The sequence below is a fragment of the Malaclemys terrapin genome, chromosome 1 (assembly GCF_027887155.1).
Source record: "Malaclemys terrapin pileata isolate rMalTer1 chromosome 1, rMalTer1.hap1, whole genome shotgun sequence".
In the NCBI taxonomy this organism is placed as follows: Eukaryota; Metazoa; Chordata; order Testudines; family Emydidae; genus Malaclemys; species Malaclemys terrapin.
The window spans coordinates 242,104,101-242,124,053 of record NC_071505.1 but is presented as its reverse complement, the minus strand read 5'-3'; the positions used below and the strand labels follow the sequence as shown (position 1 = coordinate 242,124,053).

At 41.2% G+C, this 19,953-nt stretch overlaps 2 protein-coding genes across 2 annotated transcripts in view; one reads left to right on the top strand and one right to left on the bottom strand.

Annotated features, from left to right (window-relative positions):
* RASA3 (RAS p21 protein activator 3) overlaps nucleotides 1-19,953 on the bottom strand; it is a 284,524-nt gene that overhangs the window by 238,763 nt on the left and 25,808 nt on the right. The gene's annotated exons all lie outside the window — the stretch shown is intronic.
* Nucleotides 3,949-17,972, top strand: CFAP97D2 (CFAP97 domain containing 2). The gene is made up of 5 exons (XM_054010918.1): nucleotides 3,949-4,115; nucleotides 8,056-8,136; nucleotides 10,450-10,568; nucleotides 14,322-14,514; nucleotides 16,627-17,972. Exons 1-5 carry the CDS (start codon nucleotides 4,011-4,013, stop codon nucleotides 16,792-16,794), a joined length of 666 nt encoding a protein of 221 aa, XP_053866893.1. The 5' UTR covers nucleotides 3,949-4,010; the 3' UTR covers nucleotides 16,795-17,972.

The window sequence follows — 19,953 nt, the reverse complement described above, 5'->3', positions numbered from 1 at the left end:
TGATTTCTTTTCATGGGGCCCATGGATTAAAGAAGCATCTCTTTGAGTCTATCATTAAAAGGGCAGCCCTGCTCAGAAATCAGGTCCAAACTGAAAATAAGACAAAAACTGTAAATCAATAACTGTTTAGAGCGTTCAGCCCCTCAGAAGCAGCACTCAGCACATTTCAAGTTTGAGCCTTTAACAGATGCTCTATTCATGGAGCAATGTAGAACTAAAATGCAGGTAGGTTCACATTTATCATCTTACTTTTATACTGAAGAAAACAAGCATATAGAAAATTCTATTTGAGTTGCATGGAAGTTTGTATGCACCTGGAGCATGCTATGAACTAGGGAATAAACTTTGTGCAAATCTTCCAATCTTCATGTTATATTTAATTTTGTTTTTAATTATTATTCCTCCGTATGTATCTCTTGCAATTAAGGAATGACAGGTAAGTCCTTATGTGCATAGTGTTGCATGTGGAAGTTCCCATAGCTGCTATACAAACATTGTGTAACCTACTAGCCTAATGTATTGTAAATGTCTGTGTTACATAGCAGAGATAGTAGGCCAGATATTCTGGTCTGTTAAAGATACTTTCTGCCCTCCACAATGGCACAAATCAACCTTAAAGCCAGCTTAAATGACCAGTGATTCATAGATTCCAAGGCCATAGGGGGCCATTGTGGTCAGGCCAGACTAAAAGGGGTTCTCAGGACAAATTTTTTGGTGGCCTCAGAGTGCGGCCTTCAACTCTTGCTGGTGACCGCTCTGATAATTTTTCATCAAACACTTAATTAACTTTAGGAAAAACAAATAAATATGCACATACACATGTTCAAATCAGTATAATTTATGTATTGACAGATAGTAAGTCTGTTGTGAAAATTGATATTAATAAATATACAAGTATCACTTTACTTAGCCCTGGCAAGCCTGGGGAGAAATTAAGCCCTGGATGGGGGAGGCAGTGGGGGCCAGTGGCAATTCGGAAGGGGATTGGTGAGGGGCAGAGGAGGCAGTGAGGGGGCTGGAGCCTGAAGCCCCATGGCCAGAGCCTGCCATCCCACTACCCCAGGGCTGAAGCCCAAAACCTGAGCCCTGCCACCCCTGAGGATCTCACCGGCCGCCTGCTCCTCCAGTGTTGTGCCCCAGCAGCCTTCAGAGGGGGGCAGGGCCCAACCCCTGCTGGTGGCCCCAGCAATCAAAACCAAGGTGGTGCATCCTGGAGCAACAGAGAGGGGAGGGGCCGCTATTTTGCCCCCCACTCTCCCATCACCGCCCAGGAGGCTGTGGCCGCAAGAAAAACCCCTGGTGGCTGCATGCAGCCACAGTGGCCTCATTTGAGAAACATTGGACTAGATAACAGGCCATAGAACTGCCCCAAAATAATTCCTAGAGCATATATTTTAGAAAGAAATCCAATCTTGATTTAAAAATGTTAACTGATGCAGAATCCACCATGAACCTTGGTAAATTGTGCCAATGGTTAATTACCCTTACTGTTAAAAATTTACACCTTATTTCCAGTCTGAATTTGTCTTGCTTCAACTTCCAGTTATTGGATCATGTTGCACTTTTCCCTCCTAGATTGAACAGCCCATTATTAAATATTTGTTCCCCGTGTAGATACTTACAGACTATAATCAAGTCAGCCCTTAACCTTCTCTTTGTTAAGCTAAATAGTTTGAGCTCTTTGAGTCTATCACTATAAGGCATGTTTTCTAATCCTTTAATCATTCTTATGGCTCTTCTCAAAAACAACAACATCCTTCTTGAATTGTGGGCATCAGAATGGGACACAATATTCCAAAAGTGATTCAGAAGTGTCCAATATAGAGGTAAAATAACCTCTCTATTCCTACATGAGATTCCCCTGTTTATGCATTCCAGGATTGCATTTGCTCTTTTGGTCAGAGTGTCACACTAGGTGCTCATGTTCAGGTGATTATCCATCCCCTTCCCCCCACCTTTTTCAGAGTCGCTCTTCCAAGGATAGAATCTCCCATCCTGTAAGAAAGGCCTACATTCTTTCTTCCTAGGTTTATATATTTACATTTAGCTGTATTAAAATGCTTTTACCCAGTTTACCAAACAATCCAGACTGCTCCGTATCAGTGCCCTGTCCTCTTTATTACTGACTGCTTCCCCAATTTTTGGGTTATCTGTAAACTTTAATTGTGATGATTTTATTTTTCCTCCAAATCACTGATAAGTGTTAAATAGCATAGGGCCAAAAACCTGACCCTTAGGGACCCTACTGGAAACACACTGCTTCATGATGATTCTGCATTTACAATTACTTTTTGAGACCTATCACTCAGTTTTTCATCCATTTAATGTGTGCCGTGTTAATTTTATATCATTCTAGTTACTTAATAAAAATGTCATGCATTAACAAGTGGAAGATACTCCCAGCTGGGAGTATATGGCCACCAGTAGTGTTGCCTAAATTACGCTCCTCCTAGCCCTCAGCGCAGAAGGTGTGTCTGGGAAAGGGTGTGTGGCTAGGGGATGTCTATGCTTCAGCAATCTGCAGCTGCTGGAACAGCGCCTTGGGACCAGAGGTAGCTGGTCATTAAAGGTGAGAAGCCTTGAACCTTCTCTACTTTTTTACACAAGATTGGATCAGCATCCTGGATGGCCACAGCAATGTAGGAAACGGCCACAGAGATGACTTATGGTCACTTCTCCTCCTCCTCCTCCCTTACTTCCCAAAACAAACTCAGGTGGAGCAGAGAATATGGGCCAATTCTTGATCTGCCATGTTTCCACAATCCATTTTTCCTCATTTCCCCAGGGCCTGATCTAAAGTTCACTGAACTCAGTGGAAAGCCTCCCATTGATTTTAATGGACTTTGGATCAGGCCCTAATAGATTATTACATTCCCAGCACTTAAAATGATTTATTATGCAAAACACATTAAGGCCACAATTCCACAGAGCAAATCAGGGCCTCACTAAAAATATTCAAGCAATGCTGATTGTTCAAGAAAAAAAAAAAAAAACAATATTGTAATGTCTGATTTTCATGAATTAGTGCATACATGTAGACCTTAGCTTGAACTAAGTGAAAGGCTTTATTTGAACTTTACAGCTTTTGTATTCTTTATTAATTTTACAGACAGATATTCTCCAGATATTTGTAATATTAATCAAAAATGATTGGAGCTCTCCAGTGGCCAAACTCATACTTCTCAATTCCCTTAACTGTTCGTGAGAGAGTGGAAAATGTCTGCTTCACAGATCAAAATTAGTATGTGCAAAGGTTCTATTTTTACTACTGTTTCTGTTTGTTGAGGCATCATTTCATATAGCTTTTTCTAAAGGAGAAACCTCCTGCCCCTCCCTTCTGATCTAAAACAAAATTAATCAAAATATAAAAGCCAAGTTAAATGGTAAATGGTCAAGTTAAACAAGACACAGATCTATTAACTGGCTTGTGCAAACTCCTGCGAGCTTCCTCCAGTTCACCAGTGGTCAGATGATATTACGACAAACCGAGGTTATTGGGCTATTATCAAATCAAAGCAAGCATGTTAGTATTGAAGTATATTTTAACACGCTAATGCAGCTCTAAAAAGACTACCCCCCACACTATGTGTTTGCTTTGTATTGTGGTGACGCATGCCTTTAAACTGTAAGCTTGACAAATGTCTGTTATATAGACTCTTCTACATCTGTGGTGCTACATAAAAGTATTAATAATATCATATTGAGACACTGTCTTTCCTTAATCACTGCAGAGCTAAGCATGACCAGTGAAGTATAATTGCTAAGCTATTTAATATATTGAGATGATACCCTTTGGAATCCTTTGCTAAGATGTTCAGCTGTTGTTTATTATGCTCTAAACATATTGTTTAAAATGCTACCACTGGCTATTCAATTTTTTCTTAGCAGTGATACCATGACAACCACCACATGACCTGCTGCAAACATACCCAGTCTCCAGGGCTATGTTTAAGAAGGCTCAGAGTGATATCACTCATTCTTTAGAAGAACGTCAGTTATAGAGATGCTTTATGTTGTTTAAGATGCATAGAGCTTACCAGTCAATTTTACCATGTGGCAACAAATATCTTCAGCAAAAATGGGACAAAGCAAACTATGAAGAGCACAAGAAAAGGGTAGGTACAACCCTGTAGTACAGTGAGTACATTTATTTCAGTGAGTAAATAGGCAAGTCAAATTTGTTAATGAAAATGCTTATGTATTCTATAACATTAGTGTGAAAGTATTCCTTAGAGATCAGGGTTGACCTACCATATAAAGAGACGTTTTTTAATAATAGCGTGCATTGTATGCAGGTTGCTAATTTAAAGATGGAAAAGATCTGGTCAATCATCCAGTCCATCTCAGTGGCAATGTAGGATTATTCCCTTCAGGCCTTTCCTCAGTGCTTTGTATAGTCTAAGTCTGAAAAACTCCTGTGACAAGGATTCAACTGCATTGCTTCCTTAAGAAGATATCACAGTGTCATTGACCTTACTGTAAGGAAATATTTCTTCATTATTTACAGATATTGTCAGTTTTATATGCTGTTACCATATAAAATACACTCCTCTTTCCATGTTCTGTTCCACTGGTTTGACTGATGGGTGGGGCGAATTTAAAGATGAAATAGAATATCAAATCCAGAATTTTGTCTTTAACCAAAATGGCAAGATCAGAAGTTTTAAAAAGTTCCTTTTAGTTTAAATTAACCTCCAGCATGCCATGCCATTGAATATGACTAGGGCTATTTAAGAGAAGTCTGATGCTGGAGGGCTGACAGTCTACATCCATTGTGGACGTATAGCTACCCCTTAGAAAGTAGGACACTTCATATTCATCTCAAGGAATTCAAACCTTAAAACTAGAGCTCATCAGATTTTTTTTCTGTCCCGTGAAACATTTTAGGATGTTTTTTTTAAAAAAGTCCCAAATCATGATAGAAAGCCAAAATTTCTAAATTTGTTGAAAAATTAAATTTTAAAAATAGTCATTTTGGATCAAAACATTTTATTTTGATGAAATATTTTCAGTTTATTTCCATTTTGACCATTTTTCAATTTAATTTTTTTATGTAAAATAAAATATAAATGTTGAAACAAAGTCATTTCAAAATGAAAAAAAAAAATCAAAAAACTTTCTATTCCAAAATCCATAAAAACAGGATATTAAAATTATATTATTTCACACACAAAAAATGGTTTAGTTGAAATGGCATTTTTGATGGAAAATTGTTTTGACAAAAAATTTTGCCCTGCTAGCCAATAATAAACTGCCTGTTAACTGAGATCCAATCCTGTTATGCTAAGTACCCTTCTCTCCCATGGAAATCAAGGACAGTTGAGGGCACTCAGCACCTTGCAGGATCAGGTCTCCTATTAGAAACTGCAACAAAAGGAAGCCAAACATATTACCAGCACTTAGGCAACTTGAATAAATAGTGTAATTTCAGCTCAAGTATTGCAGCTCCAAACATCACTGCAATCAATCTAATGAATGACTATTGCCTTGTTATATAGTCTTGAGATTGACCTGATAGTTTATAGAAGTTTTCATCAATTCTGAAGTCATCAGGGATTCAGGCTTGGTCCCTGACTCATAAAGCTTTGTGCTGTGCCAGGCTACGTTAGGAGCTTTGGAAGGCTACATGTGGACTCCAGGCAACGCTTTATGGAATGTAGTTTTCTGTGCTGTTACCATATAAATTGCACTTACTTGACAACCCCTTTTGCTTAGTGTGTAAATGTTCTGCTCTTATTTACACGTCACATGGGTAAGCAACTCTTGAAAGGCAGAGTCCATCAGAGAGGACATAGTTCAAATAATTATTCATATTATACACACACACACACATATTGTTGTATTATATACAATGTATTAATGAGCTGAGCAGTGTTTATCCCATACTATTAACAAAATCATGCATTTCATTAATCTATTCTCACAGAGTGGTGTCTTCCACACTCTCTCTCTCTCTCTTTCCCTCCTCCCCAGTTTTTACTTCCAGGGACTCCTTGACCCAAGGCTATTCATATGACCTACAATTTGCAGTGATCTTCCTGTCAGACCTGACCTGAATATTCATGTGATGTGTTGGGGGAAGGAGATTTTAACTGTGCCACTGAATCTGGTGCAATACAAACTCTATTCGGTGATTATATCAGTAGTTTTGCATCGGAGGATACATATGAAGGCATTGCTATAACAGTGAGGTCATGAAAAATACCCTGAACACAAGAGCTCCCACTCCCCTCCCCCCGCAGGAGTTGCATGGTTCCCCACACCCAGATCCACACCTCCTCAGGAGGCCCTGAGTCAGGGACATTTCCAGATACACTGGGGGCAGGGGAGGGAGTAGCTAGGTCATTCTTACATTCCAGTGATTCTGCATCCCTGCAACAGCCCAAAGTATCTATTGCTCCAGGGACATATGTTAGGGAACCTGTGCCTGGAGCCAGACTAGACTTCAGCACTCCTGGGTAAAGTAGGCATAAGCAGTCCTGGCACCCATATGTATTCTTTCTTTTCTCAGGGAGGAATGGTTTGAGTTTTACTGGAGATGGAAAACAATTGTCCCTATCTTCTTCATTTCCCACTACCTCCCTGGGCAGCAGTGGTGCAAGTAGAAATCATTTCTTGCTGATACTGCACTCATGGGAGGGAGAGGGGTATGTGACCTCCCCATCTGACTCCTCCCCACCCCGCTCCCAGCCCAGGGCTCCCACACTCTCCCTGTCCCCTCTGATACCCCCCTTTGTATATACAAACATCAACATGCTTAACTACTCACTCCCCCCGCAAAAAAAAAAAAAAAAAATGTAGTATTCAGTTTGTTTAATTCATATGGAATATGGGAGTTGGGTGAGGAGCCATTTCAACATATGTATGACTTATTAAAAGACAAATTTTAAGTAGAACTGTATCCTAAACTGCTCTATGGTATTGTACTCAAACATTGCATTTCAATGGAGGATTCAACTTCCTTTATAGGAGGAGACTCCTGAAACTTTTACCAGCCCAAAAAAGTGATCCATAGTCATGCAAGTAGTCCCATTGTCTTCAGTGGGACTGATCAAATGATTAAGGGTTTACAGGATTAGGTTCCAAGTTTGTAAATTGTTCTGGATGAAACAGACAATGCCTGAGCTGTCAGATCAGAAGGAGCTTCATTCAAATAAAGGTGGGCAAACGTGTGATAAGTCTTAGCTCCATTGCTAAGATGAGGAACATATTTTCAGCAAAGTTCTTGGCAGATTCCTGAGGCAGCTGGTTTAAGGTTGTCAGTGTCCGGCCTTATAATCTTCACTTATAGTTCTCTCACCCACAAAGCTGGAAAATGAGGCATTTGTTTTCTTTGTTTTGCTGACCCAGTTCCAGTTAACAAAATGCATGTTAGTTTAGCTAGTTTGGCTGCAAAAAAGAATTCTGTGTACACTGGAACAACACCTGATTCCCATCAGGCTGCAGAAGTGGGCTGACATCAGAATCCGAACATCCTCTGGTCAGTGCAGGCAGAGGCATTCCTCTAATGATTTGGACTTGATGTGATGCAGTATGGATGTCATGGATAATTCAGACCAATGGGAAGAAACAGAATCAAAAACACTGTTTAAACACCTTTCATCCCCCCCACCCCTCCCCTCTTGAGGACTCCTGACCAATGTAACAGCACAATACATATGCTAACAAACTTAAACAAAGCCTGTGTTTAAGTTTGTTAGCACATGTATTGTGCTGTTAAAGCCATATAAAGAATGAATCCTCATTCTGCTCCTTTAAGGAGCAGGAAGCAGTGGGGAGCAGAGGGCAGCCCCCCCCCCCCCGAAGGGGGCTAGCCCCATGTCTTTCCAGTACCCCATATCTGCTAAAAATCTCTTGCAGGTACTGCGTACTGGAGGGTACCACCCTACTTGCATCCCTGCTAGGCAGGCTTGGCATTGCTGACATTATGAATGTGTCAAATATGACATTAGTGCTAACAATATGGTGGGCAAACAATTTAAACATTTCCCATAACAGTTTGTAAGGATTTGATTTTCAACAAAAATGGATAATGATTATTTTTTTCTGCTGCAGATCCAGACTGCCAAACCTGTAGTGGACACCACTACTCCTCTAACATATGGCCATCTTCACTTGAAGTTAAAGAAGTTAAAGGTATCTTTTTGGTTATATCACTTAATTAAGTAGATTAGCATTGAACAGGAATGCATATGCCAATGCCCACCATAGTGTTCCCCCCACCCCCAAGTAAATAAGACAGGCAGATCAACAGGGGTATAAGAAGATTAAATGGTCTAACTTTTAGCTTCACTCCTATACTATGCTCTGCCTAACTGGGCCAGTGGATATTGCCCTCCCAGTCCCATATCAAATAAACTCTGACTTGATGCATCAAATTCTCTCTAATTGCCAGGTCCAGAACACAAGGATCCTGCCTAAAAACTATTCCTGCACACCAAGAAGAAAACAAAGAAAGAAAACAAACAACGAAAAAGCCTACAGTAACTGAAACAATAATAACCTGAACATTATCACAGGGCAATCTTATGAATCTTATGACATGTTGGCATACTCAAAATGTAAGAAATGTAACAAGGGATAGTTTTGATTAGTAATTTTCATTCAAAATCTTTATCCCTCTATGATTAAAAAGGCAAGTTTCTTTATAAAGAAAGAAAATGACAATGGAAAAATGAACTCTATTCTTCTAGAATAATTGTCTCTGTCCACTTTAAAAAAAAAAACAACAGCTATATACAGTCTCCCTCAGACAAAGAGAGTGGTGCCTGAGTAAGGACTTCAGGATTTGGCCTCTTTAAAATGTTTATAATCTCATCCTACTTTATAGCAACCCCCAGAGAGCTTGAAACTATTTTGCTATCAAAACAATTAATTTCTCCCTTATGAATACACATTTATACACTATTGTAGGATTTGGCATCTGTGCTGGTTGTTGCACTTCCTCCTCCCCCTTTCTTTACTGTAAAAGAGCACTGAAGAATTTCCTTTGGAAAAAAATATATGGAGTTTGCCGATGCATATATATATATATATATAAAAAAAAAAAAAAAGTCGAATCTGAAGCTGCCAATCTTGGGTATGTCCCTTTATGCTAGTGGCACCCTGACACTTTTGGGTGGGACTAAGTTCCCCATCCATGTAACATGATGCTTTTAGAGGTGCTATGTAAATACAGAGAGACTGTCTCTAATGTTGCAAGTAAGTTTATCTTCCTGTAACCAGGTTCTCTTCTCCTTTGTAGTCACTATCCCTCTGGGTTTTTAGAGCCTTGATGGGATTACTTAACAGCACCATTTTAGGTATATCCATAATACAATTTGAGCTACATCTGACCTGTTTTGCTTATAAAGCCAAGCAAACAAAAAAGATGCACTAAGAGCCCCCCCCCCCAAGTAGTTCACTACAGTAACATTAGCTATTGAAGGCTATCAAAGCAGCATGTGGTAATATTTCGTATTTATCTTATTTAGGCCATGCTAGCCTTCAGAGAAATAAATAGCAAAAGAGGTGTGTGTGTGTGGGGGGAGGTGAAGCATTAGGCACATTTTTCAATGACCCCGGGGGAGGAGAGGCACTTGGAAGCAAGTTCTTTAAGTTTAGTTCGTAAGGTAATGGTAGAATGATTGCTCTACCTCTTACAGAGTCCCTGCTTCTCTGGTTCCTTTCAAACCACCCCTGCTAGACATGGCATCCTTGGGGCACAGAAACAAACTTCTGAAGAGCACTTCTTAGGGAGGGGAGGGGCTTTTGGAATGGATTAGATTTCACCAAAGGGCATCTGTTCACAAACATTTCTCACAGGTCTGACTAGCTTCGGGCTAGGTATAAGGTCTTCCCATCCCACCTTGTTCTCCTTTTTAGGTTCCTATATTGCTCCCCATCACCATGGTATCTTTTCACATTACACAAATGAATCTCTATGTTGTATTGGGTTTACGGATATTGTTAATATACTCCATGTTTAGATCTTAAAACTAATTTTAAAAAATGACTTAAAACTAGCTAAGTGTGCACAAAACTAGTCTCTGCAGCGACATGTTTTATCACTGTTACCCTCATCCTCCTGCTGCAGCTCCTTCCATTTGCCTATTAAACCCACTTGTTGCTTCCCACCTTAAATAAGATTGTAACACAGCCAAGGACAGGGATGGCCTGTTCCTGGACCTGATCCAAAGCCCACTGAAGTCAGGGGAAAGTGGTGCTTACTGCTGAGGGCCCCAAAAAAGCACTGTATACTACTTAAACCTTAACTTATGTGCCTCTTATGTGGTGAAGAGGTTCTTCTGCAGGACCTCTGCACTGGAGGTGAATTTTTACACTGCCAGTTTTTGTCTCAGTCTGTGTGTGGAACCAGAGTTCGAGCCTCTTGTTAAAATATCCACAGCACTCTGCTGCTGTTTTGATTGGACTATAACAAATATTTCTCTGCCTCTTTTGTGCATGAAGCTTGAGAAGGAACGGCTTTCAGTCATCGAAAGAGACAATCATTTGCTGCTGGAGAAGATGTCCTCCATCATGAGGACGAAAGGGCGAATTGATAACAAAAATTACTATCAGGCCAAAAGGTAACATCAGCAGTAGAACTTGTATAGGGTTATCAAGTTACTGTGACAGTGATAAACATAGCAATGGATAATCTGCTCAGCAAGGACATGTATTTAAAGGAGGCCTCAGAAGTGCTAATATTTTAGATATTCATTCTCCTGCCCTGTTATGGGGATTCCAGCTCCCATCCTTCTAGTCTCTGTAGAAAAACAGATACCAGTTTTTGGATTAATTTCTTCAGTATAATAAGGATAGAGACAGTGATTGTTGACCTAGTTTAGAGGAAATAAACGAAACAAACCTATTATCATGTCCCAACTAATCTGTTGTTGCTGACTGAGGTACTGCCACTTGCTTTGCCAGTTATTCCCACAGACATCATTGGAAAGACATAGATCCAAAGCATGTAAATGAAATAAGAACAACAAAGTGAACAATGTACAGTAACCATATTGAGTAAGTAAATCAGGACTTTAGTCATTGCTCAAGGGAGAATGAGTAAGCACTCTCAGATAATTCTCACAGGAGAGAAACTGTTTGTACCATTTTAATTCCAAGAGAAATGCATACTCAACAGAGTATAGCAGAACAATGCATGATCACTAGTAAGAAGAGAATTCAGAAGTGAAGCGAGGACACCGGAATCTGCCATGGGAATGTTTTGTGCAAGTCAAGTGTCATTTGTTAACCCTCATGATTCATTTACAGACAGACTGGTTGATGAGGGAATGATAGCTCATCAGGCTCCAACGTGTCTCTAGACAGAAGGGTGCAGTTCAGTAGTTCAGGTAATTCAGGTGGAGTCCAGAACAGCAACTGCTATATAACAGGGAGTTTCCAGACTTCAGCATGGTCCCATGAGAAATTAAAAATATGAGGAATAATTTGAAATTCCGTTTAACCTGAGCTAATGGATGTACATATCCTCATGAGCATTATATTACACACACACAAAGCATTTACTGAAGATTAACCTATATTGTTGCTGTGTAGCATACATATTGTAGCTCCCTTGACATCATAGAACTGGAGGGGACTTCGGGAGGTCATCTAGTCCAGTCCCCTGCACTTGTGGCAAGACTAATTATCTAGACCAGAGATCGGCAACCATTGGCACGCAGCCCACCAGGGTAAGCACCCTGGCGGGCCGGACCGGTTTGTTTACCTGCTGCGTCCGCAGGTTCAGCCAATCGCAGCTCCCGCTGGCCACGGTTCGCCACTCCAGGCCAATGGGGGTGGAGGGAAGAGGCATGAGCCGATGGATGTGCTGGCCGCCGCTTCCCGCCACCCCCATTGGCCTGGAGCAGCTAACCGCGGCCAGTGGGAGCCGCGATCAGCCAAACCTGCAGATGCAGCAGGTAAACAAACCATCCCGGCCAGCCAGAATGCTTACCGTGGCGGGCCACATGCCAAAGGTTGCCGATCCTGATCCTAGACCATTCCTGACAGGTGTTTGTCTAACCTGCTCTTAAAGTTCTCCAATGATGGATATTCCACAACCTCTCTAGGCAATTTATTCCAGTGCTTAACCACCCTGACAGTTAGTAAGTTTTTCCTAATATCCAACCTAAATCTCCCTTGCTGCAATTTAAGCCCATTGCTTCTTGTCCTATCCTCAGAGGTTAAGAAAAACAATTTTTCTTCCTCCTCCTTGTAACAATCTTTTACATATTAGAAAACTTATGTTCTCTCAGTCTTCTCTTTTTCAGACTAAACAAACCCAATTTTTTTGAATCTTGTGTGACAAAGTTCCTCCTCTATCTTGGTGGGTCCTGCGCTTATTGGCGGATTTTCTTGCCTCAGAGATTCACCATATGGGTTAGGAAACAGCCCAGAGACCTTCCCCTCTGGAAGAACCCACAGTCCAAGTCAATTGGGAGGTTTGGGGGGGAACCCGGCCCCACCCTCTACTCCGGGTTCCAGCCCAGGGCCCTGTGGACTGCAGCTGTCTATAGTGCCTCCTGTAATAGCTGCGTGACAGCTACAACTCCCTGGGCTACTTCCCCATGGCCTCCTCCAAACACCTTCCTTATTCTCACCACAGGACCTTCCTCCTGATGTCTGATAATGCTTGTGCTCCTCAGTCCTCCAGCAGCACACCCTCTCACTCTCAGCTCCTTGCGCCTCTTGCTCCCAGCTCCTCACACTCTTGCACTACAAACTGAAGTGAGCTCCTTTTAAAACCCAGGTGCCCTAATTAGCCTGCCTTAATTGATTCTAGCAGTTCTTCTTAATTGGCTCCAGGTGTCCTAATTAACCTACCTGCCTTAACTGGTTCTAGCAGCTTCCTGATTACTCTAGTGCAGCCCCTTCTCTGGTCACTCAGGGAACAGAAAACTACTCATCCAGTGACCAGTATATTTGCCCTCTACCAGACTCCTGTACCCCACTGGTCTGGGTCTGTCACACTTCCCTAACAGGTCATGTTTTCTAGACCTTTAATAATTTTTGTTGCTCTTCTCTGGACTCTCTCCAATTTGTCCACATCCTTCCTGAAATGTGGAGCCCAGAACTGGACACAATACTCCAGCTGAGGCCTAATTAGAGTGGAGTAGAGTGGAAGAATTACTTCTCATGTCTTGCTTACAACACTCCTGCTAATACATCCCTGAAATGATGTTTGCTTTTTTTGTGACAGCGTTACACTGTTGACTCATATTTAGCTCGTGGTCCACTATGACCCCTAGATTCCTTTCCGCAGTACTCCTTCCTAGGCAGGTTTCAGAGTAGCAGCCATGTTAGTCTATATCCGTAAAAAGAACAGGAGTACTTGTAGCACCTTAGAGACTAACAAATTTATTAGAGCATAAGCTTTCGTGGACTACAGCCCACTTCTTCGGGCTACATCCGAAGAAGTGGGCTGTAGTCCACGAAAGCTTATGCTCTAATAAATTTGTTAGTCTCTAAGGTGCCACAAGTACTCTTGTTCTTCCTAGGCAGTCATTTCCTATTTTTTGTGTGCAACTGATTGTTCCTTCCTAAATGGAGTACTTTGCATTTGTCCTTATTGAATTTCATCCTATTTACTTCAGACCATTTCTCCAGTTTGTCCAGATCATTTTGAATTTTAATCCTATCCTCCAAAGCACTTGCAACCCCTCCCAGCTTGGTATCATCCGCAAACTTTATAAGTGTACTCTCTATGCCATTATCTAAATCATTGATGAAGATATTGAACAGAACCAAATATCATTTAATTCTGGCACTACCCAGTCATGAAATATTTGTGAAGAACTTTTGACCAGACACTTCTCTGCACCTTCTCCCACAACCAATTGATCTGGTTTATATCTGAAATTTAGGTGAGACATTTTCCTTCAATAATTGGAAACAGAGGACTAATGCCAGATGCCTACAATGATTGTTTATTAACACCTCAGCAGCTAGGCATGCTATCTCCCTCAACATAGCAACAAAAATAGTTTGGGGCTGGAGGATTGGTTTTAGGACAAGATATAAGTTTAGGGCTGGGATCTTATAAAAAGTGCCAAGGAATCTTTAGTATATACAGAGAGCAGACAGAATCTCAATTTTGAAGGTCTCATCTGAGAGGCAGTGTGTAAAACTTCTTCAAACAAAATGTATCTCCTTCAGAAGGACAAAGGGCTGAGTTGTGAGGGCTTGTTAATAAGGAGAAGAAACTCTTCTTAGGAGAAGTATAACATCTTCAGAGAATTTCTCTCTCAGGTTCCAGTTTTGATCCACAAATTCTTCAAGCACATTTGTAACTGGGCAGAAGCTTGATTTTCCTTTGTATGTGTTTCCCCCTCTAGTTTAAACAGGGAAAAGCGAGAGAAGGAACTACTGAGAGTGAGCCAAGAGAACCAGGCCATTCTGGATAGGATTACAAAGTGTGAGCCTCAGTATCAAGTTCAGAGGTGGCATGAAGACTGGCAAAGGGCGGAAAAATACATGGACAGCATTGCAAGATATCCTCGTGGGTGGTATAAATTGCAGAATCGAAAGGTAACCTGGATTTCTGGGGTTTTTTCTTAACTATTACAGATTTGACCTGTCCATTTTGTGTTTTGCCGCATATTTGTTCTAGAGAGCACATCATTATAACTGGCAGGCAGCTACAGAATAAGTGATCTTACATTTATACAGCATCATTCATCAAAATGGACCCCAAAGGACTCTTCAAACTTCATTAAGTGACTATAGAAATTACAGCATTTAGGAATCACTTTGTCCACCACTGAAATGCAACACCCTCTGAGGTAGAAAAAGGCAGCAATTTAATAGTCCCACTACAGAGATACCCAAATGCTACAACAAATTTTTTAAAAGGACTAAATAGTGAAAGATTTTGAGGTTACAGAAATATATCATGGTTGACTTCCACCAAAATATCTGCTGTTCAAAGTAACCAGCATTTTATTTTCTTTGATAAAATGCACAGCTGTAAATCAGCAGCAAGAAGTACTACAGAGTTATGTCTCTGCATTCAACATCATTGAGGCTTGGTTTATAACTATGGAGCATGTATAAAAGGAGATTTGTAGAGATTAATAAATCAACCAAATCTGGATGGATTTTCCTGGAACAGCAAAACGCACATCTCTGGCCCCAGGACCATCCTTCTGCCAAGTTTCAAGTCTCAGCTGCACACCTATGGAATATTAGAACTCTTGAAAGAAACAGAAGGAAAAATTGGTTAAAAGGAAAAAAAATGGAAAATTGGTTGATGGAGAAAAAGATTTTTTTCCCCCCAAAACTTATTCTTGTAAACAGCTGTACCATTTTTGCTGAAACTTTCAAGAAATATTTAGCCTGAGGCAAAAAGCAAACATGAAAAGTTTCATCCCAAAACCTTTTAAAGTCTGTCAAAGTAACAATCAATTAAAAGAAGGGCTTGCAATGGAAAGAGATAAGCAACCTGAACTATGGTAAATATATATTACGGACACTCCCCAGGTTACACAAATCTGCACTTATGGAAAAAGTTCCATATGCTTTTGGGGGGGGGGGGGGGCGGGAGTGAGCGTAATTGTCGGGTATACGTTCCCAACTTACGCAAAATTTGACTTACACAAGGCGTTCTGGAATGCAGCGCAACGCTTGCGTAAGTTGGGGAGCATCTGTACACATAAAACACTATGTTAAAAGCACATTAATAAGGTTGTTAAGGTAGTCAAGCATTCAAAAGTTAGGAAAGCCAGAATTAAGGTTGCCTCTACAACCTTAATTCATCCCTTTTGTTCATGTGCATTACGGTAGTCTTAATTATATGATCACACATTTTTTCCACAGGACCACTCCCTCATTCAGTGCACAGAATGGATGGTGATTACTAAACGAGCAACAATTCAGTATTGAGTTTTATCTTCATTGTTCAATGTGTGGCCCAGGCCTTATTTACTGCACACTATTCAAACCTTGATTTAAAGCCAGTGTTATTAATTTTCACTTGGGATTTTCTATTGCACTCATCACTACAGTAGTGAGATGGAGTGTTTCACAAATGTTAATTTATCTTAGTAACATTCTCATTAAGTGACTGAGTATTATTATCCCCAATTTACAGATGAGGAATGAAGGTATAGAGATTAAGATAAAAAGTATCCACTAATTTTGGGTATCCAATTTGAAATACCTATAACCTGATTTTTCAGAGTACAGCTCCTTCTTTAATAAATGAAAAGTTACACTTGTTTTGGTCAGCTCCTCCTCTCTCCTCCCCCTTCTCTGACTGCTCAACTCTTTCTGGCGGAGCATACCAATGTCACCAACAGGAGACAGAATTTTCCTCCCCTTCTATATCAGGGTCATCTTTACTGATTCCAGCAAATTCCTTCATTGCTAAGCTCTCTCAATCAACTTAGCCACTGGCGTACCTTATTGGAACTTGCTCCATTCCCGACAGCCAAAAAAATTCTAAGGGGCAAAAGGATGAGTTCCCTTCCCTTTCTCCAGAGAAGTATTTCAGCCCTCACCCCACCCAATGCTCTATCACACACACTTTCCTGTGAGCAGTGCATGGCTGAGGGACCACTTTTAGAATAACTGCAAAACTCAAGATATTGAAACATTCTTTATATTAGATATTTTTGTAATGATTTTTCACTTCTCTTTCAGGAACAAAAACAAAACAAGAACCCATCAAAACAAGAGAGAGAAAAAAGAGATAAACAACAGAATGATGAAGATGTGAAAAGCAAGACAGAGGAGGGAGAAAAAGGGGACGTCCAAAGTAGAGCGGAAAAAGATCACCAAGAGAGAGAGACTGTTTTAGAAATGGTGTAATTCCAACCAGTCCCCTATGAACACAGTTCAAGCAATTTCTAGAACTAAACATGAGATAGGCTGTGTGGGAGAGGCAGCTGCAAGAGCTTATATAGATACTATCATTTTAAGGAAATTACTGTAAGTGTAGGTATTAGGCACATGTCCTTATTAACTTATATACATCTCTTTATAGTTGCCAGCAAACTATAACTCTGCATAGCATTTCATGAACACAAATGAAGTGGGAGCAAAGCTGGGGCAATGAATTGACTTTATCACAGGTAATTAGTCCAGCTGATTAAAACCAGCTTGTTAAAAAAATAACTATATTTTAATTCTCACAATAGTATCCATCGGAGATTCGCCAGTGAGGGTTGACTTGGATGACAGCAAATAGTTTAGAGCAGTGTTTTTTTTAAATGTGTTCATAGACTGGACCCCCTCTTAATAGAGGGATGGCTGGGTGGACCACCTCCCTCCCTGTTCATGATCTCCTGTCAGCTTTGTGTCAGCTACAGCAATTGCATACGTGGAGAAGTAATAATAATACCTTAAGTATTTTCCTAGTTTCTTTTCCTGGAATTTAGAAGCTGGAAACAAAGAGGAGAAACAACATCCTGTGATCAGCCAACCAGTTCTTAATTTGTGCCGGGGCTTGCCGGTGCTGAGCCCAGCACCTCTAAGCTTGGGAGTTCATAGCCCCAGCACCTCTAGGCTTGCAGCATCAGTTATGAAAGTAAAAAAAATTGCTTGAGTCCCAGCACTTCTTTCATTACAAAGAAAGCACTGGAGCCAGCTCTCTGTGTACCACCTGCAAGTGCTCTCCAGGCCACCACTAGTCCACAGCCTATAAGATGGGAATTCTTGGTCTCGAGCAGTGGTCTCCAAAGTGGGGTGCGCAAGAGAATCCTTGGGGGTGCATGGCACGGCAGGGGATGCATGCTCAATTTTTTTTACTGATGGGGTGCGCGATCAAAAAAGTTTGGAGACCACTGGTCTAGAGGATGCATCCCCAAGTCTTTTTATGTGATACTTCATGGAAAACACCTACTGAATCCACAAAATAGTCTAAGCATACAAAGCCAGTCAAGTGCAACTTCACTCCTCTTGGAGAATATAAAATCTGAAGCCAAATAACAGGGTGTATTAACAAGTATTGGCTTTTGTTTTGTTGGAAATAAAAGTTATAAACATGACTTAATGACTCATACGAAATGTCAGTCATGGGGGCTGGCTAGTTTTTTCAGAGCACTCTCCTAGTAATATTTTACAGGTCAGAGAGACATTTTACTTTCTCATTTGGAATACAGCCCAGCTGAACCATGTTTAGGGCATTGATGAGATGAGAACTTCAGTTTCTTAACTGTATAAATCCTCAGTTGTAAATATTTATCCCTATTGTAACAAAACTGTGGTACAAATGTAACCCTTCTGCCAGGTGGAGCCAGCAGCAACCAAGGCCAGATTTAATATTTAAGGGTTCCTCTCCATCGCTACAACACAGAACCAGCTCAAGCCCCTGCCTCCCCCACACAGTAACCTGGGAAAATTACACACCACTCCTAGGTTCCTCAGAGAGGCAATACTTCCCCACTCGCAAGCACTGAGTCAGAGTGTAGAAAAGAAACTTAATAAGAGGAGGAAAGTAACCCGGAATTCACTTGGGAAAACACTGCAAACAGGGTTCACAAACATAAACCATTACTAAAAGACCCACCCCCCCAAGTAGTTTGGGCCATGCCTTTCCCTCCCTCAGGTTCTGAAGTCCAGCAACCCAAAAGTCACTTTCACATTCCTGACCCTTCTCTGCACCCTACTCACAGTGGCTGTCCTTGGTCAGTGCAGACCCAGAGTTCAGAGGTACATCTGCAGAGTTCACCTCCCACCCTGGGTGCACGGTAAAGAGGCACCTTACTTGCTCTGCTGGCCACACACTGGCCACCTGCTCACTGCTCTTGTCGCACATCTCCGCTGCCACCCTGCTGGTCACTCATTTGCCAGCTGACTGTCAGTCACCTGCCTCTCTACTGTGACCTCTGCACATCAGTCTCTCAGTGATTTTCAGCTCTTTTGCAGACTGGGCAGAAACACTGCCCCATCTCAAGTGATTTCAGCTCTCAGTGATTTTAGCTTTTAGCAGACAGGGCAGAAACACAGTCCAACCACAACTGGTTTCAGCTCTGATTAAGCAATTAAAATAACAAAAGAGACTCCTAATGCAGCCTATTTAGCTATATTCTTTGAATAGTGGAAAAGAACAGGTTAAGCCAATCTGGAGAGGGAGATGGGGGCAGCATGCAGCCTCCTGACCAGGACTCGTACCCTCCCCCCTTACTTTCACAGGGCTTTGGCAATCGAGCCCCTGGCTCGCCAAGGTCCTCTCTGCTAAGGGTGACCTGCCCCCATTGGGAAGAGGTTAAAGACAGTCCTGCTTCCCTGCATTCCCACAATAATCACAACATTGATAACAGCATTTCACTCCCCCTGCATTCAGTACTAGTGTGATTTGTGACCCAACACCAGCCAAGTTGAGCAAAATACTGCTCAAAATACTGCTGAATATCTAAGCAAATCTAAGCAAAACAGGAGCAAACTGTATTTACATAACCACACCCACAGTCTCTCTCCCTGACAGCTAGCTGTCAGGGAAGCATTCATTCAGACCCTGCTTAGACAAATAATAGACACCATGGTCACCAGCTAAACTGTACTCATGTGGCATCAGCCATATAACTTGGAAGTTAGGACCACTGATTCCAGGAAACCCACAAACCCCTAAAAGGATCTGGTCCAAAGCCCACTGAAGTGAAAAGAAAAACTACCATTGGCTTCAATGGACTTTGGAGCCTTTCCCAAAAGCTGGAAGACCCTGATTAGATATTAGTAGTATTAAGACTTGCTGTATCTTCTATGGGACAGCCACTTAAGGGCAATATAATCACAAACACTTGAACAGGTCTGCTCCACATCCAATAGCAAGTAACATTACTCACACATGCCAGAACATTGCAATACTCCCAACAGTTAGGCAATGCTTATTCTCAAGCTTCTTGCATTCACAGGAGTTCATATCCACCAGCTGAGTGCCAATCCATAATGATCCATTGTTTGTTGTTACATATTTGTTACAGTAAGTATGTAAGCCAAGCTCAAGATCGCAAAGTTTGGTTCAGAATT